At 39.3% G+C, this 27545-nt stretch overlaps 2 protein-coding genes across 7 annotated transcripts in view; both read left to right on the top strand.

Annotated features, from left to right (window-relative positions):
- The window catches only part of prex1 (phosphatidylinositol-3,4,5-trisphosphate-dependent Rac exchange factor 1), a 75604-nt gene extending 63486 nt beyond the window's left edge, over positions 1-12118 (top strand). The window contains exons 27-41 of one of the 2 annotated variants that reach the window (XM_047584988.1): positions 707-795; positions 1303-1385; positions 2036-2126; positions 2232-2360; positions 2448-2489; positions 3182-3399; positions 3614-3716; positions 6115-6258; positions 6996-7110; positions 7986-8052; positions 8217-8261; positions 8962-9137; positions 9355-9457; positions 9850-9917; positions 10041-12118. In XM_047584988.1, the coding sequence (XP_047440944.1) occupies positions 707-795; positions 1303-1385; positions 2036-2126; positions 2232-2360; positions 2448-2489; positions 3182-3399; positions 3614-3716; positions 6115-6258; positions 6996-7110; positions 7986-8052; positions 8217-8261; positions 8962-9137; positions 9355-9457; positions 9850-9917; positions 10041-10083 (1516 nt within the window). In that variant the 3' untranslated portion in view covers positions 10084-12118. The remainder of the gene's footprint in view (positions 1-706; positions 796-1302; positions 1386-2035; positions 2127-2231; positions 2361-2447; positions 2490-3181; positions 3400-3613; positions 3717-6114; positions 6259-6995; positions 7111-7985; positions 8053-8216; positions 8262-8961; positions 9138-9354; positions 9458-9849; positions 9918-10040) is intronic. The other variant, XM_047584995.1, reaches the window with a different exon arrangement.
- An 879-nt stretch (positions 12119-12997) lies between these two features.
- Positions 12998-27545, top strand: part of LOC124997354 (potassium voltage-gated channel subfamily KQT member 2-like) — a 36688-nt gene continuing 22140 nt past the window's right edge. For all 5 annotated transcript variants that reach the window (XM_047571040.1, XM_047571025.1, XM_047571033.1 and 2 more), the window contains exons 1-4: positions 12998-13465; positions 26355-26445; positions 26533-26659; positions 26913-27088. In XM_047571040.1, the coding sequence (XP_047426996.1) occupies positions 13167-13465; positions 26355-26445; positions 26533-26659; positions 26913-27088 (693 nt within the window). In that variant the 5' untranslated portion in view covers positions 12998-13166. The remainder of the gene's footprint in view (positions 13466-26354; positions 26446-26532; positions 26660-26912; positions 27089-27545) is intronic.

The following is a 27545-nucleotide window of genomic DNA, read 5'->3' as shown; positions in this document are numbered from 1 at the left end:
ATATATACACACACTGAACACCACTGAATAACCCAGGTGATATCCAACCCAGACTCCTCCACTTTGTCATACAGCCAAACCAGATAATAGTAAAGGAAGACAAAGCGAGTGTTGTCGCTTTGCAGCTCGTAGTTGCTCGCAGGCCATTTGTCATGGTAATTCTGCTTGTGAATCATTCAGAGCTCCTCTGAGGGGATTGCAAGCGTGCTCACTTGAAGCCATGTATAATTTGAGCCACATAAATCTTCCACATGCTCCCGGTAATCATGTTGAATCACGTAGATGAAGGACTATAAATACCGGGCTAAAGTCATTTTACAAAACTGTCTCAGAGAGGCAAAGTTGTCTGCACACAGTGGCATGACGGATTACAGTAAAAACTGAGGCACTGAATAGAGCATGTTTATAAAATCCCTGTCAATGTAGAGCTCAATTTTCAGTGCTTACTGCTCACATTGGTTTATTAGCTTAAATATTTGTGAATTTAATGCAGCTACAGTTTACTGAATGCCCTTCTTTGCAAACTTGCAGCAGTTGTTGTTGTGAGAAACATTTAATTAGCTGCGGCCTCGTATACTGTAAATCAGAGAAGGCATTTACAATCTGAAGGATTATTTGACTGCATAATTACAAGATGCTGACAAAATCCTTTGTGCGGTTTGAGTAATGAATCGTTTGCTTTATGATGCATTTGTGTGTGTTGCAGTGAATGCAACAGCAACAGAGATTCAGTCCTGTCCTACACCAGCGTGCGAAGTAACAGCTCTTACCTGGGCAGTGATGAGATGGGATCAGGTAATTCTATGTTTCTGTCCATCTGTGAATAGTAATAATAGTTTTTAAGAAACAATAATCATGTTGAGTTTCAAAGAAAGACACAAAAAATAATGGACTCTTGCACAACAACAAATCATTAGTTGTCAGCTTACTTGGGATAGGTATTAACTTTGTGACGATGTTGATCAAATCCAAGAAATACTGTAGATTTTTCATGGAGGTGACTGTGGTCAGATATTTTAATGACAACATTTCACAACCACCACAGACACATTTTCTTTGTAGGGAGCCAAGTATCTGTCCACTGCTATTTATTGCTTTGTTTTTGTCATCAGTTAGTTTTAAACAACCCTGTACAGAAAGGAGTTCTTAGCCATCATTCTCTCTAATTTGATGCTTTGATCAGAGTTTACATTAACAGATGGACAAAAATGTGTTTAGGACTGGCAGATGGTCTAATAAAAATGAACTCTGGTATCCAAATGTGCGTTCTTTCCTCTCCTCAACATTTTGTTTGGCTGCCAGGGGATGAGCTGCCGTGCGACATGAGGATTCCCTCTGACAAACAGGACAAGCTGCATGGCTGCCTCGAGCATCTTTTCAACCAGGTTAGTTCTGCCATTCATTTTGGAATAGAAGCTGAATTCATTGTGGCGGCATGTTGATCATTTGTCTTCCCAAAGCAAAAACTAGATAAAAAATAGAATAAAATAGAATTGAAACTGAGAAGAAAGAAAAAGCACACATTTAAACATTAACCATTCGGAACAGATCGCTGTGATAGTAATCAGTCAACATCTGGGCTGAGTTACCTCATGCAGCTCTCTGTCCTCTGGTCTAGATTCTGGTATTCTCTCATCTTTTACTTGACCTTATTCCTCTATCTTCTCCCCTTCTTTTTCTCATTTTCCTCACATATGCCAAGTTTTGCTAAATCAATGACTTTCATATATCTTTTCATCTCTTCTTACCAGCATTTGATGTTCCTTGACTCTCTATGGGGTGCGCCGACTTTAGTTGCTGCAGTTCTTTGCACATGTAAACAGGGGGGCCTGCTAACACAAGCCATGTTGTTTCAATGCTTAAAGATGTCTGCCAGGAGATATTATTGCGGAGTCGTGTGTGAGCATGTGTGCATATTTAAATGACACAGGAAGAAAAGAGGTCTTTTGAAGTGGAAAGGGTGAAAAGTACAATATAATTGGTGATGTACAGAAAAAAAGATTTACTGATAATGTGCTTTTATTTCTGCACACAGGTTGACTCTATCAACAACCTACTTAAAGGATTGGTCATGACCAAGGCTTGTGAGGAGACAAAGCACTTTTACTCTGACCACAACCAGCCAGGTACACATTTGTTTCAATGCTTTTACTACTTGAAAGGTGGAAGAGTTTGTCATTGTGCTCCTGTTAGACCGCAGGCACACATTCTCACATTTTTTCTGTAAACAGAGTTTCGTCAAACAGAAGATTGGACAGCTCGTTGTCGTTGCGTCATTCACAAGAACATCCAGGAGGACCCTTGGAACCTACCCAACTCTATCAAGACCCTGGTGGAGAGTCTGCAGAGATTTGTGGACGGTTAGTTGAACATGTGCACCCACTCTGTCATGTGATCATATACAGTTACAACCAGTCATTCTGACTTGTTTTCTTCTACCTCTACAGATGGAAAGAACCAGCTTCTCTTGGCTCTACTCAAGTGCACAGGTAGCGTAACACGATACTGAAACCAGTTCATACTCAGAGCAAGGTAGTGGCAGATAATCAAACTAAACAGCCCAGCCCTTATTTTCCGTAAAATTACCACAAGAGATGTCAAGACAGGATGTGCAATCACTCAGAGGAACTCGATCTCAACCAGCGGGACGGGTCTCATTTTAAAGGATTCCAGCACTCTGCAAATAAATCATCCATCATATGAAATTGCATCAAGTCATCTGCACATCCGCAATACATCTTTAAAAAATATTAAATCTCATGAAAAGACATTTACTTCAAAAATGACTTTTCTGTTTCTTTCTGACCACAGCTTCTTTGTTGCACAGGAACATTCTACCCACTATAATCAAATTGTTTATATTTCATTTTCCAAAGAAATATCACATTCAGACCAGTCGTTCTGGGTGTTTGTGCTGGAATGAATGTTGGCATCTAAACACATGATGCTCTAGTTTGTTTGAACTGTGCCCACTGGCATATGGCACTAGTTAATGGGCCTTTTCGAAGGTTTCACACTAATCAAATACAGTATATGGGTTGGAGCAAGTTCAGGTCATGAACACTGAAGAAGGTTACACGGAGAGTTTTGGCTGCCTCACCCTCTCGTGCCCACTGACCCACCAAACTACATCAATCCCACTCTCAGTATAATTTCTTCCTCTCCCACTCTGCAACACCAGACACATCACTGCAGCTGCGACGGGATGTGATCTTCTGCCAGGCGGCAACGGGTGCTCTGTGCACGTTGGCTGAGCAGCTGTTGACGGCGTTGCGGTCACGGTTCAACAATGCCGGAGAGTACCAGGAAGACAGCAAGGAGACAAGCCGCAAGTGGCTGGAGCAAATATCTGTCATCGGTGTTTTGCTGCACTTCCAGTCCACATTAGCTCCGCACGTAGTGAGGACATATTTTATATTTTCATTAAATAAGAACTGTTAATGACTGTATAGATTCATACAATGAATATTTAATAGTTATTTTTCTGTTATGACCTCATATATTCTGTTATATCCAATGCTCCGGTGTATATGACTTTATTTCCATGCAGCTGTCTCCAGAACTGTCAAAACTCTCCTCCTGGTGTCTGAGCTTTCTTTCTCTCCTCTGGCAGAAAGAAGAGCGGACCATGCTGGAGGACACCAAGGCAGCCCTGTTGGACTTGGACAAAGTCACTGTGTTCTTCAGGCAACTGGAGGATGAGTGTCTAGTCGCAAGTAAGAGACTCCATCAACAAAGACTGACTTGGTCCATTCAAGCCACCCTACGGCTAATGAGCAGCTGTATGATTTAACCAGCCCTGAACAAAGTTCTGTTATGTGGATGTATGGTAGCTATTAAGGATGAGATCTGCCATTCTGTTGTTGCAGATTTCATTTTCCTTTAAGTTGAGAGCCTCTAAATAGAGAGCTAAAAAACAGTATAGTGGTTCTATAAATCAACTTAAACAAGAGCTAAGCATGCAGTATCTTAAAGTCCTCTTTGTCAAAGAATAACATCATCACTCCTGTCAGGCTATATATATACTATATACTTAGTGCTACACTGTGTCATATGGATACATACATACTGTTGAAACAGTAAATGGTCTTGCTCTTATATAGCGCTTTTCTACCTACTCAAAGGTACTCAAAGCGCTTTTACAGTCAGAGACACATCCACCCATTCACTCACACAAGCACACACACATTCACACACCAGCGCCAGTTGCACTGGGAGCAACTGGGGGTTCAGTGTCTTGCTCAAGGACACTTCGGCATATGGCACACTCGGGGGATCGAACCGCTAACCCTTCGGTTCATGGACAATCCGCTCTACCTACTGAGCCATAGCCGCCCCGAAATACAGAGATAGTACTTCTAAATACTTGTGTGTACTATTCCACCATCAAAATCCAGTATCATGGCAAAAATTGTTAATTGATTTTGTGCATTGTTCCATCCTGCCAAACCACTCAAGGTCAGACCACTTTTTTCAAAGTAAATATTATATTACATGAGGATGCACCTAGGTTCTTCGGGTAACCATTGTTTGCCTCCTTGCATAAGCATATATACAAAGTTTAAGCCCTGTGCATACTTGTACCTTTAATAACCTCACTATCTGCATCCGCTGATGGTGCTCCGGGTTACCAGGTGCCTCAGATACAAATACAAAGGATGACTTCATCCTGAATCAGTACTCTTTTCAGCCACCTCAATATGGCCAGCAGAGATTGCTGCTCAAAGGAAAAGCACAGCATGCACTTCCCATTTTTAAAGCTATGGATGAGGCAGGAATTTGGTCTTCTAGATTTGCACTGTGCTGCAGGAAGTATTTTGTGTACAAACATACAAACTAGTGCACAAACACCCAATGCTATTTCTCATTCATAATGGACTTCATTATATATGACAAGAAGAATACACTGCACAGGGCCAATCTCCTACACTTGGATGGACTCTTTTTTTAAACAAACTTCTGTGCTGAAATTGCAAATCAGCTCAGACTGCTGCAGTGGAGGTAGATGGACTGTGGCGTCAAGAATGTATTGGACTATATTGATTGACTAATGGAATCTTTAGTGAGCTGGGAGCCGTAGGTAGGGGACAGTCTTGTAAGCACCTCAGAGTCTAAGGCCTTAGAGTTCAGCCAAAAGCATCAAAGACAATTCCTCAGGATTACAGCTTGATGAGTTCTCCAGGAAAGGGAGCTGACCCTAGAGGTTGCTCAGTAAAGGTCACCTTTTTCACTCGCTCAACTGCATGCGTCATTGTTAGAAAAACATTTTAAATAAATTATTATCAGTCACGTTTAACACGTTTCACATATGTTGCTGCTCTGCTGACAAATTATTTTTTGTTGCACATGAGAATTTTTACTGCTGCAGACATTAACACAGCTACTAAGATTCAAGATTCTATATGCCATGGCCACACATGATGAAAATAGGACTTAACCTTTGTCCATTTGTCCTACAGTGGTTTGGACACTACGTAATTGATTTTCACAAAATGAAAAATGTTTCATTCCAATTCAATTAAAGATCACTCTGCTATATACAGACACAGCAGCTATATATGGACACAGCCATTACTGTACTGAACATTTTTTAATAAGTTTAGTACTACTGTTATATTTTTTTATTAACACTGCACATTAATTGAAGGATCATTCAATCAACACTTATTGGGACCTTTGAGCAGTCTTGTGGTGACCTGAGGGATAACAGAGCTCTTGAGATAACCAGGCATAACATTATCACCTTCCTAATATTATGTGCTTTAGAAACAGTGCCTCTAAAACAGTTGTGACTCATCAAAGAATAGACATGGGTCTTCTCAGGGTGTGGCTATGGTGTCTGGCAACAGAATGTTGTGCTACATGTGCTACATGTCTAAGTAACATCCAGGCCCAAAGGTTTCACAGCAGAACATTGTATTGTCACGATATGGTCAATGTTATTTACTTCTCCTGTCAGTTGTCATAATATTATGCCTGATCGGTGTATGGTAAAAGTGTAGTTTAATATATATTTTTACAACTTTCACTTTTTCCTATGTTGAGTCGCCCAAACAGCCCCAAGTGAGTATGCTACATTCATTTTAATCTCTCCTCTATCTGTGTGTGTTGTAGACACACCAGTGTCTTACCAGGTGGAGGGCAGCCGACAGGCCCTAAGGGTCACCCTGTACCTGGACAGCTGTCACTTCAGTGAGCTGCCTAGTCGGCTGAAAAATGGAGGCAGCCTCAAGCTTCACACCGTCTTCTTCACCAGGGGTAAGACTGGGCTGATTGTGACAGCGGAATTGGAGAACCTGAAGGGGAATATGTTCAGGATGTAGATCAGTAGGTAGAGAAGGTTGTTGTTAAGACTACAAGTAGAAGAGTATTAACATTGTCTTCCACAAAACTTTTTTTTAATCAAATAAACCATATATCTATATACGTTGCCATGCACACTTGAATCATATAAAATCACTTAATGCGTCATGCAACCTTTCAGTCTCACACATTTCCTGATAGCTTTATTATGTTAGACAGAAAGCTTTTACTGCCCATTTAAAACACTTCAGCTTTACTCTCTCCCTCTACCGCCATTCTATAGTTGTCCATCACCCTGCATGATTCAAGTTCATTATGCATCATGTCAGTCTGCCACATAGCCATTTATTTTTTGCAATTGCCAGTGATCAGAGCACTTCAGTGGTGCAAATCTGTGGATGAATATCGCCACCTGCTGGAAAATAGTCAGGCTGCAGATTCGGGGAAAGTAGACACACTTTATGATAATGCAGATTTGGATTTTTTTAATGATACATACATATATAACCTTTTTGTCTAATACCTATCCTTTTAAAGTATTTCAATGTAAAGATTATAAATTTTAAGGCATGGAATAGATGTGGATTCATTTAAAATGTAAACATAAGGGGTAAATATCTGTTTTGAAGCAGTTTATATAACTGTGTTTCATTGTGTGTTGATCTAAATACCTCCTGCCTTTTTGTTTTCAGCTCTGGAGCGTCCCGAGGGAGTATCCCAGCAGGACTACGCCGAAATGGAGGACTTCCAGCAGCGCACCAATGCTGTCTCACTAGAGAAGGTCAAGGCCTACTACCGCAGACTCAGGTACATTGTGCTACACAGCATCACAGCTTTTCATTGGCTTCACCAACACTCAGGATAAGTTTCACCTTAAAGGGAGAGTTCACTCTGTGATATTGCATAAGTAAGCAAAAAAAAAAAAAAAAAAAAAAACGCTTTGCTTTTTACCTTCCTTTTTTTATGCACAAGTTGCATTTTTCAAAGTGAGAACTGCGTCATTTATCCAGATATTTCCTCAATGAAATCCCACATCAACTAACAGGATTTTTGTTTGTTTAGTAAAGCAAAAAAACTCCTTCTGATCTGTTGTTTCCCATACATTAGAATATTTGATGTACCAAATAACTCCCGGAAAAGGTTGTGAAAGAATCTGAATATTTAAAGAATGTTTATAATATTTCATATAATAGCTATGGATGTGGATTTCTTTATTTCTTTGTATAAGCTTTCCATTGGTCAGGAAGCAGGGCTAAATCTCCCTTTATTACTCTTCTAATGTTCGGTTTATGTTGAAAGAATGTAAGAAACTGGCTAAGATTGTCAAAATAATAGGGACAATTCAATTTTCAGAACTGTTATATTTCAATGCATTAGTTTTCACAAGTGTACTTGATGAAATGGCAAATGAGTGTACATGTGTTTTTTCCAGACTTTAATTCTTCCTGTAACATTTTAGTATTTTTCAGTTACTCCTATATATAGTGACAGTTTTTGATATTTGTGTGCGAATTTCCTGAAAATGACTCAACAACCTAACATCAATAAATGATGAAGCACGTACTGTAGCACTCTAGATGGTAGATGACTAAGCTTTCAGATAAAGTCCGTCATAGAAACCAAATCTGTACATTTCCAAATCATAAAGTATTTTTGAAATAGAAATGCTTTTGTCCTAACAGAGCTTTCTATTTGGAGAAGTCTAATCTTCCCACAGACTCAAACTCCACAGCAATGAAGATAGACCAGGTAAATATACTCTATTCTGATTAATTTACCATTAACTGTTGTTACTGTCAATCAATGAATGTGTATATCACAGTTGTGTTTTATCACGTAACTTATATCTTGTTCTTGTAACATAAGACAATTTTTTTATATAATGTTGTGACTGAATATAAATGCAAGCACAGATACTGGGCCTTGAAGTTAGAGACCTTCGACCAAGCATTTCAAAAGTAAGATGGTGCCAGTTCCCTGCACTGGAAAACCCCTCTAGCTCATCAAGACTCCCACAAGACCCCCACCCCTCCCCATTAACTCCAACTAACCTCAACAGCAACCTTTTCTTGCTTCCATTTGAATTTCAGTTCTAGTGACCCGAACTGACTGTAGCTGAAATAGACTCCTGTGATTAAAACTGAATAGATCATAGCGTCATTACAGAGGATTATTCTCAGGTTGGCCTGTGCTCAGTAGAAGGACAGCAAAGAATTCATCCTCTGTGTGTTATATTTGATGGTTTTCTTCCTGTTTCTGATGCTTCTCCATCTTATGTAAGTCAGTTACCCTACTGTGGTGTGAATTATGTAATGATGTTAAGTATAGATGTGACTTTTATTTTGAATTTTACAATTGGTTTTATTATATGACTATATATGTCATAGTTATTTCAGAGTGTTCTGCTTATTTACTTACTAAACAAGTCTCATCTCATCAACTCGATTTGACTTTCTTGAGACTATCTTGCCAGAAATGACCAGAAATCAAAAAAAACTGTATACAATTTCTAAAAAGCGACTTGTCCTCCACGCGCTCCACTCAGTAGTAGTCTAAGTGACTTGCTAAGATGGCTTCTTTTGTGATGGAATTTAATCATCGTGTTAGGAGTTCATTTAGTCACTGACACTCTCTGTCCTTCACCTTTCCCTGTCACAGCTGCTGCGACCGCTCAACACATTGGACGACCTCTGTCGACTAATGCAGTCTTATGTCAACGTGCGCCCCAGTCCCCAAGGCCACCCATCAGGTGTGAGCGTGCTGTGTGTGTCCTCTGAGCTGTGTAACCGCCTGGGAGCCTGCCACATCACCATGTGTGGCACAGGCCTGCAGAGGTCAGTCACACCAGAATTAATATACTGCTTGTTCAGTATCACTGGACTGTCAACTAAAATGAAGATTAACGCCGTGCATAGTTGATGACACACACCACTGAACCTCAGAGGTTCAGCTCAACCTCACTGTCTGAATTCATTTCAAGGTGTCCTGCAGGGGAATATGTGTGTACATGTGTCTATGTTTTATAAAGTTAAGTCTTTCTGTTCTGTGTAGGTGTACCCTCAGTGTAACACTGGAGCAGGCTATGATCTTAGCCAGGAACCACGGACTCATGCCACGCTGCATCATGCAGACCATGGACATCATGCGCAAACAGGTAAACCTCAAAAGCACTGGATCTCAGACTGAAGTCAAAGAATCAGGGTGGTTAATTATCATTAAATATTTCAATATTAATTAGAGAATATGGATCAAAATTGTGTCATGATGATACACAAAGGAATATGACATTTTGTGGAAGGATTTATTTGGACCAAATGTTTTGTGTAATGGTTTCAGTTTTTATTTGCTCTCTTTTTATTGTTTTGTTGTTTTTTCTTTTGCAACATGTAAACATCAACAAAACACAACAAAACAACCAAAACTAACATTATAAAAATAAAATTAAAAAAACGCTGTTTTTTGTATGTTTAAACATGCAAGTCATTTGAGCCCTTTTGTTATATGGTCTGTGTTGAGCTCATTGCTGTATACTTTATGTTCTACCAGGGGGCAAGAGTTGAACTCTCTGCAAAAAATCTCAAAGTAATGGACCAGATGCCTCCATCAGCTCCAAGGTACTGTTTGAAACCATGTCTAGGTGCTGCCTCTACTAATGCAAACAGTATATTACACCATTTATAGACACGCACAAAGTGGATTCTCTTCATCCGAAGTATTTTATTATTTTTCCCCAACAGGCTCTTCAGGCTGTGTTTGCCACCTACAGATGGAGACCTCTAAGAAGACTGCCACTTCAGAGGACTCATTAGAGAGACCATGAATGCAGAAGTGGAAGATATGATGAAAGATGACAGTAACAAATGAGTCATAGGTCTCTCATTCCTAGAGACACCAATGGAATGACTCTTACCCCCTCACCACTGCTCCCATCACACAGGGCTCATTCCAGCATGGATATCACAAGAGCTCTTTGTGCAACATACAGACAAAATGCAGACTGATGCAACCTGAGGCTCAGGACTAGTCATGTACTGTACCACCTAGATACAAGCATTGCTGTGTTGACTGCCTTTCACAAAGCTGACATGAATGACTGCTGCAAAATGTTCATAAGCAAAAGGGACGAGACCTCATAAAGATGATGTCTGCAGTGATTATGCTCTTAAATGGGCTTGTATTATTAACTGGATTAACCAAACTACCTGTAGCTGACTGTCACCCTAAATGCAGATGTGATCCATTTTGCCTTGGACTGCAAACATCAGACACCTGGCTCTTTCTGTGTCTGGGCTGGTGGTCCCCAGGGCTCAGTGTTGGTTGAAGTAGAGTTCATGTATGATAGCTGAAAGACTAGATGCAGAAAGTCAAGTAATAGACAGATAGATGAAGGTAGGGTTTGAGGGACAGATGAAAAGATGGTTTGCGGGAGGGGTTGTTTTTTTCTTCAGCCTGTTGCATGTGCTTATTGTGCAATTACTGTAGGTTTAGTGTAAGTACTGTATTACTGCACTATATGAAGGATAGCTATTTATTGTGTCCAGAAGGAGCGTTCTTAGCGCTTACTTATACTTTATCAGGTATTACAGAATCTAAAAGCATTCCAGCCTGCGTATTGAACAGTATTTAAAGGACCAATGGCATGCCATTTTAGATATAATTGCGTGTGTATTTCAATTTATTTATGTGTATGGAATTCCATTCCGTCAGGAAGTGTTACATTAATGTTCAGGGAGTGCAAGCCTAGCTAGGTAATCACAATCAGGACAGAGGATGCGAAAACAAACTACACAAAGCTGGTTGTCAACAAGCAGCCAAGTCAACAGGTTTTAATATTGAATCTCTGTTAAATTGTTAATATATTAATTCAAATGTATTGGAAGGGTTTCCTCAGTTAACGAAAGTCACCATTTGATTTTTAAATTGGCTTTTATGTTGTCTTAATCTGTTGTATTTACTGTAGGTATTAAAAGAAGCACAATGATTGGTCCATCCAGTGTTAGCACAATGTACTGTAAGCAGTTTGATGTAAACAAAGGGATTGTTCGATGACTGAAATGCAGTGATATTAAGTTACTGAAGATTTTATTTTCTTGTACATACAGACTGTAACAATGTCAGTGAAAGATAGGATATGTATCGAGGCAGCAGAGCAATGCTATAAATTAAATTGGATTATTTTTATGGAAATAATATAGTATATGAAACTTTTTGTATTCGTGCATTTGAAGAGAAGCTGCTTCTCTTTTCTAAGTGTAACTTCACTGACAATTTGGGATTTTTTTTTTTGTTTTATTTTTTTTATTGCTATAAATGTCAGTCAAGCATTTGAAGAACGTCTCTGGACATGCTGCATTCATTAAGCAGGCCTCTCTCTCCTTTTTATTTATTTAAAATCAGGCTGGTTCCAAATGAACATGTTGGAACAACCATGACAAATTGAGTAGCATGCACTGCAAAGTTCCACCCCTCACTTCATACATAGAACTCATGGTTATTTGCATTATCTCGATTTCCCATATCAAACGTGCTCTTAACACGAGCAGTGTAAATAATATCCTCTCCAAATGCAGCATTAGTTTCCACATCCTGGTCTTAAGTGTGTGTGTTACCAGTGTAATTCAGCTAATGACTGCAGCATGTAGCTGGACAAACTGATTACACATTTATTAACATTATTCTAATGTTTTATTGCTGTATATATTTGATCTTCAAGTGAAAATAACTGTACAAAGTTTTTTTTGTTCAATCTTTCTAAAATCATAATTTTGGATGGAATCTTAACAAGCTAGTGAATAAAATCTTCTCATTATGTCAATGTATTTCAGTGAAGTGGTATTGTTGGTATCTAACAGGAGGACATGGTGTCTGGCAGTGAAAACCATTTTGCTTATCTGCACTTTATTCTTTCTTCATTAACTACTTCACATTGTGTCCTACCCATGTGTGTTGCATTTGATCTACTGCACATTTCTGCAATTTACGACTCAAGAGGAGGGAGCACAGAAGATTACTGCACATCATCTGTTTTCCTGCACACACCATACCATCACACTGTGACTAAGAGCTGTGGGAAATGAACAGGGCCTCTGACTTGGAAGTGGTTTCTTTTTTCACTTAATCATAATTCACTTTACCTAAGGTGTACAATTTTATTGTGTGAAATCTGTCTTATGAGGGAGCTAACTAAACTCTGAACAGAATGGAAAAGATTCTTCATTTTCTTTTGTTTATTTACGTCTTGCTGATGCTGACAGTAAACCATTTCAGATCTTGCCAGAGGTACTGTGTGTTTCATGAGAACTTTAAAGTGTAGCTTGACACAGTTTTTGTTTTCCATTACCCTGACTGGAGAAAACTGCACACATAAATATTGCAAGGACATGCGTCGTCCAATGAAGGCCTTGCACGTTCTCTCTTGGGCTGGAGTTGAGCGAGAGAATGGAAGGTTATCTCAGGTTAAAGCACAGTAATGATCCTCTCCTCCCGCTGCAACTTTTGCTTTCGACAGTGTCCAACCAGATGTATGTTTACTGGAAGATTCTTGAACTTAATGTGATTGGTTTCATTCCGAACCATTAGGTGATTGCACATAGCTTCCCCAGCTTATTGCAGATGACTCACAAGATTAGACAAGGGAGTGAAAATCATGTACATTGCTCTCCTTGCTGTGTGTGTCAGGTGGCCGGAAGGGGATAAGGAAAAAAATCATCCACTGTGCAGTTTCGCGTGGTTCTTGCAATTGGTTTTCTAGTGGGGACCGACACTGACTGCATCCACCACCAGCACACACCCCTCAGCACCGGTGATGCATCCCCGCGGCAAGGGCACGTACAACTCCTTCTCAGAGTCGTCTCGACTTTAGAATGGTGCAGAAATCTCTCAACGGCGGGGTTTACCCAACTCAAGCCGGAGAGAAGAAGCACAAAGTCGGGTTTGTCGGTTTGGACCCTGGGGCTCCCGAATCCAGCAGGGATGGGGCGCTGCTCATTGCGGGCTCGGAAAGCACCAAACGGAGCGGCATCCTCTGCAGACCGAGATCCAGCATCTCTGCCGGGAGACCCAGACCGTCGAAGAAAAATGCCAGCTATCGGAAACTACAGAATTTCCTCTATAATGCTCTGGAAAGACCTCGGGGATGGGCGTTCATCTACCACGCTTATGTGTAAGTACTGGTCGGGTTTCAGCAGAGCATGTTAATTCTGTCAGCCTGTCTGCCTTTTCTCTTACTCGGGGAACACGCCGCTGTTCCTGTGTCATGGTCTAGGACAGCTGCCATTGAGTTTTGCAGGTATCACATTCTGCGCTGATGATTACGTTAAAATGACGCATTAAATGGTTAAAAGCTGGCAAGCTTCTTTCCGTATTACAGAAAGAGCTGCAACTTCACATGCATAAGTCATGCTGTAACTCTTATTTGTGGCTTTTGCAACTTACATGTTGCGGCAGGTTTCAGCACAGTGGTCTGTGGACAGCTCCGGGCTGGGCCGGTATTTTCTCTGATTAACGTCGCAAGCTCTGCAAGCTGCATATACAGTACACTGTGTGTGTGTGTGTGTGTGTGTGTGTGTGTGTGTGTGTGTGTGTGTGTGTGTGTGTGTGTGTGTGTGTGTGTGAGAGAGAGAGAGAGAGAGAGATAGAGAGAAAGATACAACTGGAACATGATGCCTTCCTTTTGTTTCCTTTCTATGTCAGGTCACTGAGTTGAATGCAGAACATTGCCTGCCAAAGAGTTAATGTCACACCCAGTGGTGCCATCATAAATATGTAGGTTGATGATCTGTGATCTCTGGTGAGTGGTTAGCACCAAGACCGAGCAGCCACCAAAGATAACAACCATCCTATAGGGGAAATGCTTGCATATTGCCTTCATATTAAAGCAATTGTGCAGGAATTTAGTCATGAGTATTCACAAAAACATATTTTGTGTCCAGGATATCCAGGTTCTGATCCTACATTTCCCATTAATTTAAATCATCCTAAATGACAGTACTCCACATCTGTAATGCACACTTTCCCTTTAAGAAACCACTAATTACTCAACTGTTTGCACAAGGTACTTATCACTAGTTGTAAAGGTTTGTGTGAAATGAGTGCAGGTGTCTTTTATTGCATGTTACTTGCTGTGTTATGTTCATCCAATCAAGAAGACAGCCTTGCTTTGCACAAGTTCTCCAAATCAAAATGTGGGTTTATTCCATTTTGTAAAACGGTGAAACGTGGTTCAGTGTTGCTGCATGGTTGGTAGTGATGAGTTGAAATGGCCACGGTGTTAAGGAATTCACTGTGCACAGCATATCGACTCCCCTGAGACGGCACGATGCCCAGAAGTAAGCCTGCACTTTAAAGTGAAACCACACACACTCACCCAAGCCCTCTGGCTTCTTTTGAAATATTAACAGAAATAACTTAAATGAATCATATAGCAGTCAACTAAAAATCCTTTCTTACCTTTTCCTTTTTGCTTTTTGGGAGGTTTGCAATCTGAAGAGGACGGTGGAATCTAGTGCATGTAGAAGTTATAATACAGCATTTGGAGACAAACTACACAAAGCAGCCTGAATAGAACAGCGTCATGTGTGCTGTCTAAAAGCTGGAAGTTATAAATTTGTGTACAACTCCGTCCTAACACAAAATATTGATAGTTATAGGAGAAAGGTGAGAGTGATCATTGACCCTGACACACTTGTACTCAAATAACTTCATACAGTGTGCACACTGTTCTGTTCATCCTGTGTAGAGCAGCTTTTCCTGTATTCCATTTGTCTCTTCTATACATTATTCATAGTCACCACTCTTCGTTTAATCTCCCAGCCCTTTGCTTCCAGCCTGCTAATATATAAAAGGATCATGTGTTCATACCAGTAAAATCTCTCTCTTCTTCTTTTCCTGAGGAAGATTTTAGCAGTAAAACTATTGCCTTGAACTGAGGAAGGCAGCACTGCAAAATGTGCTTAACGGCTGTTTGGTGGGGGGTTGTCTGCATCTGTTGGGCAGGTGTTTTGTTCCGTGGTATCGTTTGTAATGCATGTGAATGATCAATATGTGGAACATGAGTACCTACTGCATATCCAGAGTACTCTCTGTCTTGTTGCCTTGGTACTCTCTTCCTTTCTCCCTGTGTTTATGTAGTAGCTGCCTGAGACTGACCAAGGCCGCCCTCCCCCTTCAGTTCTGTTGCTGGGCCAATATTAGATAAAGGAGACATGGTGCTCCAAAATCAAGAATGTTCCCATAGATCTAAATCTTAAGTATCTTGTAAAATGCGCCCTCTTCTTTAATGCAAACCCTGTTCCTTTCTGACAGCTTTTGGAAAAAAAGACTGCATCCCACTTTGATCGTTACAAAGCTACATTCCTGCTCTCATGAAGAACTCAGAGCTCTGATATTGTCCCTAATTTGTCTTCAACAGGAATCTGATTACTGAGCGTCCTCTTTGCAGAAAGCGCCAGCTGTGTGAGGGTATTGAAAAGTGTCTGGAGCCATGAAATGACACAATATGTCAGTTTTGCATCGGAGTGCATCTGAGGAACACTGCAAAAAGAGGAGGAAATGGAGAGAGAAGGAGAGTTTAGAAGTTGATCAGCCAATGAAGATAAGTGCTCTGTTAAGAGGTTTCAATGGGACAGATCGAGGACATGGTCCAGTTATTCGCTGCTGAGCTGGCCCAGCTGAAGACGAAGCTGGGAAGAAATAAGGCAAGGACGCTAGCAGACAGATGCTGGCTGCCAAGCTGCTGGGGTGTGATGGAGTGGTCTGTTTCCAGAGGAGTGAGTCTGCTGTGAGGAAGTAGGAATCTGAGGCCTGGATTTGCGCTGGTGTTTACAATGAAATGTGTCCTGTTATTCTGAAATAGACTCCCAATAAGCTCTTAATATACAGTATATTCATATAGACGTTAACCCCTGCCTTCAAATGGAACTTGTGGGCTTATGTTTACCATGGGGAAAGCAATGTAAACAAATGTTTGCCATTTAAATGGTAACATCATTCATCTGAAATTTATCAAAAACTGATTTAGGCAACTCTTGAAGCCAGTGAGACCAACAGTTTAGCAAGTTACATTTAATATTGTTCTTGTTCTTAAACATGTTAGGCCACAATAAAACAAACAATTCAACACATTATGAAAATCTGTCTTTAGAAAACCATATTTTAGAGTCACCATTGACCATGGAGGGCTACTTGAATCATTTGTATTACTACACTCAGTCCAGTTTAACATTTTGAGATTTCTTTTGTGTAGTTTAATCAGTGTAAGTGCTCATGTCTCCATCTAACTGCCCTCTCTTCAGTTGAAAGCAACCACGCATGAATTTTCAGTCCGTTGCTGTTAGTACAAACCAAATCATTCACTGCACAAAAGGTCAATGGCTTAGTAATCCAGTACATACGGCAGAGCTACCCAAATGACTGTTTCTGTCATGCTGCAGAGGATTTAAAAATACTAAAAAGAATTTTGCTTCACAGTTGAACACATTTGCATTCTCTGTAAAGGACTGGTTTCAGTGACATTGTACATATCACATTATTATTCTGATGTAGTTGGCAAACAACTCTAAAACCTACTCTACTCTACTAGGAACATTTATTTTAGATTCTTTCTATTTTTCAGTTAATTTAAAGAAAAGAAAATCTTATTTTGCTACCATATAAAAACAATAGGAAAATGCTCACTTAAGAAAGTGAAAGAGATGATAATGCAGGGTAATCTGTAAAAAAAAAAAAAATCCAAACAAAGTTCAAACCACAAGTAATCCTATCCAACAGAAGTCTATGGAGACAAAAGAGAATAACTTGAGAAGACATTCGGGAAAAGAACCAAACTATATCATGTAGGTAGGCGCAAGAGAGGAACTGACAAAGCAGACACAGAACTGTATCCAAGGCTAAGGAGGCCGGGGGGCACTACTGAGGGAGGAGAAGATGAGGAGAAACTAATCACATAATCCCAAAGGAGGGAAAACACGTGTAGGAAGTACAGAAATAAACAAAACACCATGGATGAAACTAAAAACAGGAAACACAAGAAAAAAATAAGTTTACAGCAAATGTTGAAAACTTCATCTCATGATATAATACAATGAAATCAGGTAGCAGGATATACACAACATGAGCGCCACAGAAAATCCTCTCAAACATCCCCTGACGAGTCCACAGAGTGGCCACCGCAGTGCTGGCACATGGTCTTCACAGGCACTATTTGCTTAGCGAGAAATCCTTTCCTCCTCATTTGCTCTCCTTTGGTTGGTTGCAGTCTAAATTTAGCGTGATGAGGATGTCTGGGTAGGCAATGTTATGCTGAGCCGGGCAAATCAATGTTTCTTTATCTGCAGCTCAGGAGGAAATGCGGGCCTTTCTGCTTCCAACAACAGCCCCCTCAACTTGACTGATAGACAGTCAAATTCTTATTGATGTCGTCTGGACTTTTGGCAACAAGTCTGTGTGTGAGTGTGTGTTGCTGCTTGTTGCTGTTTGTGGAATGTGATTTTTACTCTCCGTGGTTTTCTTTATCTGAGGACTTAAGTGCCAGAGAAGAGGCTGTAATAATAGAATATGTTTGTGGGTGTGTGGTTATGTGTATATGTGCTGCACAGGATACAGTTTCAGAGAGTTATTGTGTGACTAAATGAAACATCTTTGTCTTAATGGCATGGATTAAAATCAGTGGATCAGTCCTTTTGCCAGACGAAGGAAAAATATTTTGTTTTTGCTTAAACAAATACTTCCCAATACTGAAACAGGGACTACTCATGGCTCCTTACAGTGTGGTATATATTTACAGTTTGAATAATAGTAATAATTTAAGAAGTTACAGCTGGCAGTTGATTAGTGGCAAGGCCTCAGAACACTTTCAGAAACATTTTCATATTGTTTGTTTAATTCACATAAAGATGAAGTGTAAACCAACCAGTTATGATTTCAGAGGGTTTGCAGTGTGTATATAACAATTGATAAATACTACATCATGTCATCTGTCGAATCCCTGAAGAGTAGTTTTGAATCTCATTACAGTGGCTCTAGACTTTTTTCAGTGCCTGACTCCACCTCAGTCTCGGGTGGTTCAAACATGAACAAAGAGGATGAGTGTGAGTGGAGTCTTTAATTAGACTTAAATCTAGCCCTTGGTAGAATTTAAATGGAAGAGTTGTACAAAAATTCAGCATTCTTTTGGAGTTGGCCTCAAGTGACAAGTGTATATTTTCTGATGGTTCGCACCATAACAAAACAAGTTGAACTGTCCTGGCCTCATATATTTCACCATGTCTCCCTTTTTGAGATGGGTCTAAATCCACATGCAGTACGACACAGAGGTATAAAGGAAAGCCTCACTTTGCTGATGGTAAAGAAATGTATCCTGGAGACTGCTGGTGACTGCCTCAGGAAGCAGGTTCTTGGCATCTCCTTAATCAGCAAGTGTCCTCATTAGTAGGTAATGATGAACCTGGCAAGGTTGAATCAGGAAAGATGCATAAAAGGACCTCCAAACAGAAATTCTGTGAAAAACTCTGTTTTTCCTAGAGCAGATTTTGAAAGGTTTACAACACCCCTCTTAACCATTTGAAATTCCCCTTTAATCAGGCCAGCCTGTCCTGGTTGAGTTGTTTACAGCATTTCTGTTCTGATTGGGCTGTTGTTGAAAATATGACACAAACATAACCTGTCAAACTGATTTTGTGCAATAATATTGTTGTCAATTTACAAGCTTCATCAAACTAGTTAAAAGTTTGCCATTAAGCAGGCCGAATCAACATAATTAAGATGACCATCCTCCCTAAATTTCTCTTTTTTATATCAGTATATTCCCATCAAAAAAATCTAATTTTAGATAAAATAATCTCAGAATTCATGTAGAACAAGAAAAAACCCAGATTAAGGACAGTCTTCTTACAGAGACCAAAATCAGTAGGAGGTATGGGGTTGCCAAATTTAAATTTATATTATTGGGCGTGTAACATTAAAATTATGACCTATTGGTTACAAAAAAAAATAAGTATAGAAAACGACTGTTGTCCCCCGTCCTCTCTCCCAGCCATGTTGCACTGTAGACCCTGACTCATTAACTAATCCAGTCGTCTCCCATTCACTCAAGATTTGGTCCCCAAATTTTATGGTTGGCAGTCTTGTTCGCTTCAAAGCCCTCTTATCGAAAACCACACCTTCGCACCTTCATTTACTAATACATTGTTTAAGGAATAGTTCAATAAAGGGATTCATAGCTTCCTGGATATATTTATAGATCAAGTATTCCCAACATTTGAACAAATTCAGGAAAAATACAATATTCCAAGGTGATATATTGAGTTTAATAAATATTTACAGATAAGAAGTTTTGTTTTTCAAAACAATACATCATATCCAAAGTCTCCCACCCGATCCTCAATGGAATCGATGCTTATGCGAGATCCTTCCAAAAAGGGAGGAATATCCGAACTATACGAAAATCTCTCAAGCCTCACTGGTAAAACTTCTATGGATCATCTGAGGTCAGCCTGGCAGGACAACCTAGGAAGGGAGATTACAGAGGAACAATGGCAGATAGCCCTGGCACAAACTCATGATTCTTCAATATGTGCCAGACATGCACTACTGCAGTTTAAAATAATACACCGCATACATTGGTCAAAGCAAATCTCCATAAAATATATCCCTCAGTAGATCCTTCATGTGTCAGATACGGACTTGGACCAGCAACACTGGGCCATATATTTTGGAGTTGCCCAAAGTTATTGATTTACTGGGACAATATTGTTCAGAGTCTATTTTACAACTACTAACTGACCTATTAATGCAGATCCATTGGTGGCGGTTCTAGAAATTATTGATTCAAGTACAATGAAAAATAACATGGAACATAGTTTGGTTTCATTCGTCAGCCAACTTGCACAAAGACTGATGCTACTTAATTGGAAACAAAAGCCAGCACCAACTTATTCAAATCTTATGACAGATGTTATGAGACATTTAGAGCTGCAGAAAGTCAGGTTTTTACAGAAAAAAAATGGAAAGAAAGTTTTATAGAATCTGGCAACTGTTGATTGTTTTAACCTCACCACATAGTCCGATGGCAAGTCTTAGTAGTGCACTTAACCCTCAATAGAACTCCTTTTTCTTTTTTTCTTCATTATTGTTATTGTTGTTGTATTTATTTTTATTGTTTTATCCCCATCCCCATGTGTTTTAAGATACATTAGTTAATATAACTGAAATGTAAAGGTGTATGTACTTGTTTAGTTTTATGTTTGTTTTTTATTTAAATCAATAAAGAGAGTTGGAAAAGTTTGCCATTAAATAAATATTCTTTTGAATCGTTTGTTGAAACAACTGATGTTACTTTCCTTTTAAATATGAGCGTACAGCTATGCGATAGCTGGCTCAGCTTAGCATACAGGCTGGAAGCAGAAGGAATCTGTTTGCCTCTCACTGTCAGTGATGTGCACTTTTACCTTGGTTTATGTGCTTGATGTTTGTCTGAAATCGAATGCAGACCAGCAAATGTTGTATTATTATTTTCTTATTTCCTCTGTAGAAAGAAACATTGGTCTTCAGATGGTAAAATAATGGGTCAAAGTGACAAGTCAAGTTTCTGTAAATATGTGACATCTTGAGTGCCTGATCATAATATGCCTCATGGCTACACCACCAGAATAACAGACACCTTGACGGAATCATAGTACAAAAGCAGTGAATTCAACCAGAAAACACATCAGTGCTGTTTCTGTATATATGCTTGGAGCAGGTATTCAAAGGAGGGTAATATTTTCCTTAGACAAGGAAAATCTATGAGAGCGAGAGTGAGTGTGAAATCTAATACTGTGACAAGTGTGTGCACATAATTCACACCTTCACTTTGGTGCTGATCATCAGGGCATCAAATGACTGTGAAAAGGAAGGAACTTGTTTTACCATTCCTGGATGATATACATTAACAACCATGAGTACAAGTGCAACCTGTCAAATAACAAGATTGGAATTTAATACAAGAAAATTAAAAATAATACAGTATTATCAATATGAATCAGAATATATATATAACATTGAAACCAAGCAAGCATTGAATCCCATGTAGTCATCCGTGGTGTATAAGATTCCGTAACCACACATTTACCATAGATGTATGATATCAGTCTGACTTCACAAAGTGAAATGAACAGAACTGACCCTGCATTGGCCTGAGTGGTTTGCTGACCACCAACCAGAGAGCTTCAACCTTTTGCACCATGCCAGCTTCCTATGTTAGTGTTGCTAGTTCAGACAAGTCATAGTTGGAGGTCAGCGGATCAGTCAGAAGGCCCACAAAGGGTCAACTGATGCAGCTAGAAGACAAAGTGCTACAAGCTTATTGGTATGTCCTTCTGCACCCCCACCGACCTTTGGGAGGTGCATGGGGGAATAACTAGTCATGTCTGACAAGACACGGATAAAAGGCAAGAGAAGCCTCAGAAGACACGGCTCTTTGGCTGCAGTAGCTCACCACATCTCATTTATTGCCTGTTTCGCTTTTTAAAATTTTATTGAAATAAACTTTACATTTTTTACCACTGTTATCTGGTCTTCACTTCATACTGCGACTCAGCTTACTTTTTTATTTCCTTGTGTTTACGCCTCTGGTTAGGAATAACAAGAGAAGGTTATCCAATGACACTACAGTTGTTGAGCTAAGTTGATCTCTGATGGTTCATTCTGATTGGCTGACAGCCAGCGCTACTGAAAAGAGTGTGATGAGATAATAGACTGCAGCAGCAAAAAGGAGCTACACCTGACAATTTAATCAAATAGATTCTTTTATTTTTTTTTATAATGCCATTATTCAGCAAGGATTGGTGAGCATGCTTTATGTCAAGTGACCAAAGGTTGGATGAAACCTACTAGAAATTAAACACAAACTTGCATGTCATGTCATGTCAGAAATAGATCAGTCAGATTGTATTGATGTTTCACAGAGTAAATTCAGGAAGATGTGTGTGGTTAAGTGTACTTGAAGGAAATGTTCAGATGCAGTCATTGAAATTCCTCTTTTTGTGTTAAGATGTTCACAGTAGGTAAGTGAATATGTGTGAGATGTGGTTCAGGGGTTTTAATTACTGTTGAGAGTGATCTGTTTTGAGACTGTAGAATTTCACATAGTTTGCATGTCAGGGCTTTCCTTCACTGCTGAAATATTGCCATGATGACCATCTTCAGCATGTTAAAAGCTGCACAAGTCAATATTTTGACATTAATTATGGATTAAATGATGAAGCATAAAAGCAAGGTGTCACCCAAAAGCCATTATCACTTGAGTTTGCAATTCCTTCTGCTCTACTGGACTAGTTTTTCTCCTTCTATCTTGTTGTTTCTTCTCTGTGTAGCACAACTGTGTGACAATACCTGTCCAGCATACAGAAATGCAGTAACTAGCAGGTGAACATAGTGTACATTTATTAAAAGAAAAAAAAAATAAAAGTTGCCATTTCCTGAATGTGTGAAGAAATGCAACATTTTGAGATTTATTTTAACTTAATTACCATGCCAGTTACTTAATTATTTTTTTATACCAAAAATTATAAGTGTAACTCCTATTATACATTTGTATATTACATCATTGTTTGTGAACTTCAACTGTAATACATGATCTTGCACTCAGGAAATAACTTAAGTCAGTCCATAGTATTTCAACTTTGATCAATGATGCGTCTTTTAAAACCCTGCATTCCCACTGTATTGGGTTTCATTGGGCACTATCCATTAGCCCTCCTTTGGATTTCTTCCAGAAGATCTTTTCTAAAGAAAGCCCCTGAGGTCAGGCCCTTCCAGGCTTCTTCCTCTGCTAATCACGTGTTATCCTCCATCCAATGAGGTGCTCAGCTGATGTTCTCAACCCATCTTCTGCGTGTGTGGAGCAAAATTGATTTTCTTCCAAACCCTATTTAGTGCCTTTTTAGTGCATATACACAGTCTGCTTAAACCCATCAGATCATCACATTTTACCTAAGATTTTTACTGTTTTTTCTGCCATAATTAATGGCATTAACTCATAAAAATGACAAGCAATATTTCTTATGATTTCAGCAGAAAGCTGATGAATGGAGAACAGACTGGCTAAGCAGTGCAGCCCCTTAGTCACCTTTGACACACATCACAGATACTACTAGTATATCTGTATGTTTCTTATACTATAGATGGTAACACTTTCTATGAAGGTTGTATTTATAATGCCCTATGAATGCACTCATAATGTTTTATAAGATGTCTATAAAGCATTATAATGGTCATTATTACCATCTATACATATTCACAAGTCGTAATAACCAACTTCATGATGAACTATGACAACTGGTTATGAATGATTATAATTTTAATCTGAATAGTTCATTATAAATATGTCAATATCTGCCTAGTCACTTGTTAATTTTATGATGCATCATAACTACTTTGCTTTGCTAAATGTGTATAGTGATGCATAATGAGTTTTGACTTCGCCTATAGTGCTTTATATTTTCTTAAATATATATATATATATATATAAGATCTTAAAAGTGCCTTTGGGTTGGTGAGGTGATTCAGGGTCAGAGGTCAGGAGATGGTTTGACAGCAGCTACAAGAAGAACAGAGGCAAATCTTTAGTGCTCTAGCTGGGTTTGTTTTTATGCAGAAAGTTTTGATTGAAAACACATAAGCAGATCACGTTTTTTTGTTTAAAGCAGCGTAATGAGACATTATATTACCGCATATCATGCAGACACCGCAGATTACCCGTAGGTGGCTTAAGCTAGCTACACGAAAGTTACCAGACACGGCTAGTTTTAATTCACAAATTAGATCGTTTTCATATTCTTGCGTTTAATGATTGAAACCCTTTGAAATCATTGCTTTAATACGTAAACCATGTGCTTCATGTCAGCAAAGTAAGGCATTAGCTCACAAAACACTAGCTGGACAGAGAGACAACATACCTGTCCTGGAGAGGACTCAGCGAAGAAAGGGAAGAAAAGCCGCTTTACGACTAGTACATATAGTCAATGCTTTACGACAGTGGGTGGAGCTGTGGACGGAGGTGGGTGGGGTCAGAGGTCAGGGGTCATGGACTAAGGAATGACGTTTCTACAATAATAATAATATAAATAAAAACGATATTAGAATAATTTCTGACGGCATTCAATAAATGCGAACATTTCTAGCGATCTACATCTAGCGACGTATAAGAGACCGATATAACAAATAACCATTAATTTTTTTCGAATCTCAAAGTGCCGAATCCTGCAGCAAAATTGACGTTACATTAAAAATCGAAATAAGACCATTACAAATCTAGTCTAAATGAAATTAAATCAAACCTCTTCATTGCGCAGTGTCACATTGACAGTCGTCCTCATAGTACGAAATAACTTCCAATTGAAATACATCAGTTTGAAATCCGTTTCGAGCGGCATGAAAATTTGAGAAAAATCGGCAGGCACCAAACAATAGATTAATTTTCGTGACAGTTTCACATCCACTGTGAGACCGGGTTGGTATTTAACCGCTTCTCTATACAGGATCGTTTGAAATGTCCGCATTTATTGAATGCCGTCAGATATTATTTTAATATCATTTTTATTAATATTACTATTATTGTAGAAATGTCATTCTTTAGTCCATGGCCCCTGACCCCACCCACCCACCTCCCTCCTCAGCTCCTCCCACTGTCGTAAAGCATTGACTGCGGGTTTTCCGCTCTTTCTTCGCTGAGTCCTCTCCAGGATAGGTGTGTTGTCTCTCTGTCCAGCTAGTGTTTTGTGAGCTAATGCCTTACTTTGCTTACATGAAGCACATGGTTTACGTATTAAAGCAATGATTTCGAATGGTTTCAATCATTAAACGCAAGAATATGAAAACGATCTAATTTGTGAATTAAAAACTAGCCGTGTCTGGTAACTTTCGTGTAGCTAGTTTAAGCCACCTACGGGTAATCTGCGGTGCCTGCATGATATGCGGTAATATAATGTCTCATTACGCTGCTTTAAACAAAAACACGTGATCTGCTTATGTGTTTTCAATCAAACCTTTCTGCATAAAAAACAAACCCAGCTAGAGCACTAAAGATTTCCCTCTGTTCTTCTTGTAGTTGCTGTCAAACCATCTCCTGACCTCTGACCCTGAATCACCTCACCAACCCAAAGGCACTTTTAAGATCCACATCTCTAGGACCACGTCGTGCCACTTTTGTGGCCTGTTTCATGTGTTTGTTTAATGTGCTCAGAACATTGATAATCATTCTGATTATGTGTGTTGGTTTAAATGAAAATAAAGTGAAATAAATACATTCCTTTTGTCTTTACTGTCCAGGCTCTCATTTCATTGTGCTTCATATTTGTTTATAATAGTCTTATATCCACAACACCTCATTTGCACTAATTTACCTAAAGCTGACAAATAACATCTATGATATTAACACTGTGCATATGGGGTAAAGATGCCAGACTCAGGACTTAGTTCATTGCACCTTTTAATTACTCATAGTAACTTATATCTGTTAATAATAGTGTCATATTCTTGTCACTTTACTTAGCGCTGACAAATAGCACTTATGATATTGCATAGTTGTTTATAACTGTGTGCTGTAGGGAGATGTATACATTATTATAACTTTATTACATATACTTATAACTACAAATATAAAGCACTATAGGCGAAGTCAAAACTCATTATGCATCACTATACACATTTAGCAAAGCAAAGTAGTTATGATGCATCATAAAATAACAAATGACTAGGCAGATATTGACATATTTATGATACACTATTCAGATTAAAATTATAATCATTCATAATCAGTTGTCATAGTGCATCATGAAGTTGGTTATGACGACTTGTGAATATGTATAGATGGTAATAATGACCATTATAATGCTTTATAGACACCTTATAAAACATTATGAGTGCATTCATAGGGCATTATAAATACAACCTTCATAGAAAGTGTTACCGCCAAGAGCTTACTATCTGTGTCCTAACCAGGATTCGAAGTTTTACAGTGACACACAGCAGAATGAAAGAGCAATGAATGTTTTTCCCTTTCTTATCTCCTCCAGCTTCCTCTTGGTCTTCTCTTGTCTCATACTCTCTGTCTTCGCCACCATTAAAGAGTTCAAAAACAGCTCAGAGAGTGCCTTGTACATCTTGGTAGGTATAATTTAATTTTTTTTAATCCTCCACTGCTTACACATTTGTGCCACAAGGTTAACTCCACCTTTATGGTATGCCACACAGGAAATTGTTACTATTGTGGTATTTGGAGTGGAGTACATCGTGAGGATATGGGCTGCTGGCTGCTGCTGTCGATACAGAGGATGGAGAGGGAGGCTAAAATTTGCCAGAAAGCCTTTCTGTGTCATAGGTGAGAAAACAGTGTGTCACTTGTGTTTAGCTGACTGTCAGTTGCCACACCTTCCTCCTTGAGAAGAAACACAACACCAAAACATGTTGTGTTTTCTGTTCATATACAAGAGCAGGAATCTCTAAGCAAGAACGAGAAATCTTAAAAATTTATAACTATAGTAATTGTTGTTAACTCAGCCTGATCTAATCTCTATATTGCTTTCCCTTGCTTTCACATATATACTGTTAGTGTGTTCTGCTTCTCTCTCCAGACATTATGGTGCTGATCGCCTCAGTGTCGGTGTTAGCAGCTGGATCTCAGGGCAATGTTTTTGCCACCTCGGCCATCAGGAGTCTGAGATTCCTGCAGATCCTGCGCATGCTGCGTATGGACCGTCGTGGAGGCACCTGGAAGCTGCTTGGATCAGTAGTTTACGCCCACAGCAAGGTGATTTAGGCATTGTTTATTTTTGTCTTTAGTTAACTTAAATATGTTATTATGCGCAGAACAGGCATAACATTATGACCACCTTCTTAATATTGTGTAGGTCTCCCTTGTGCCTCCAAAACAGTTGTGACTCATCAGAGAATGGACATGGGTCTTCTGAGGGTGTACTGTGGTGTCTGGTAACAGGATGTTGTTAGTGGGGGCCTTTGGGTCTTATGGGTTGATGGGCGGGGCCTCAGTGGATCATCCCACAGGTACTTGATCAACTTGGGATCTTGTTTTTTTTAGTTGTTCCTGAAGCGCTTTTGTATGTGCATGTGTGTCAGGCTGCATCCTGCTGGGGATGGCTACTGCCATCAAGGAGTGTCATGGCTATAGGTTGGGGCTGCCTGGTCTGGTCTAGGTGGGTGCTACATGTCTAAGTAACATCCACATGAATGCCAGGTCCAGATGTTTC

Source organism: Mugil cephalus, chromosome 1 (assembly GCF_022458985.1).
Source record: "Mugil cephalus isolate CIBA_MC_2020 chromosome 1, CIBA_Mcephalus_1.1, whole genome shotgun sequence".
In the NCBI taxonomy this organism is placed as follows: Eukaryota; Metazoa; Chordata; class Actinopteri; order Mugiliformes; family Mugilidae; genus Mugil; species Mugil cephalus.
The sequence above is the reverse complement of the archived record's forward strand: the minus strand, read 5'-3'. Positions and strand labels throughout refer to the sequence as shown.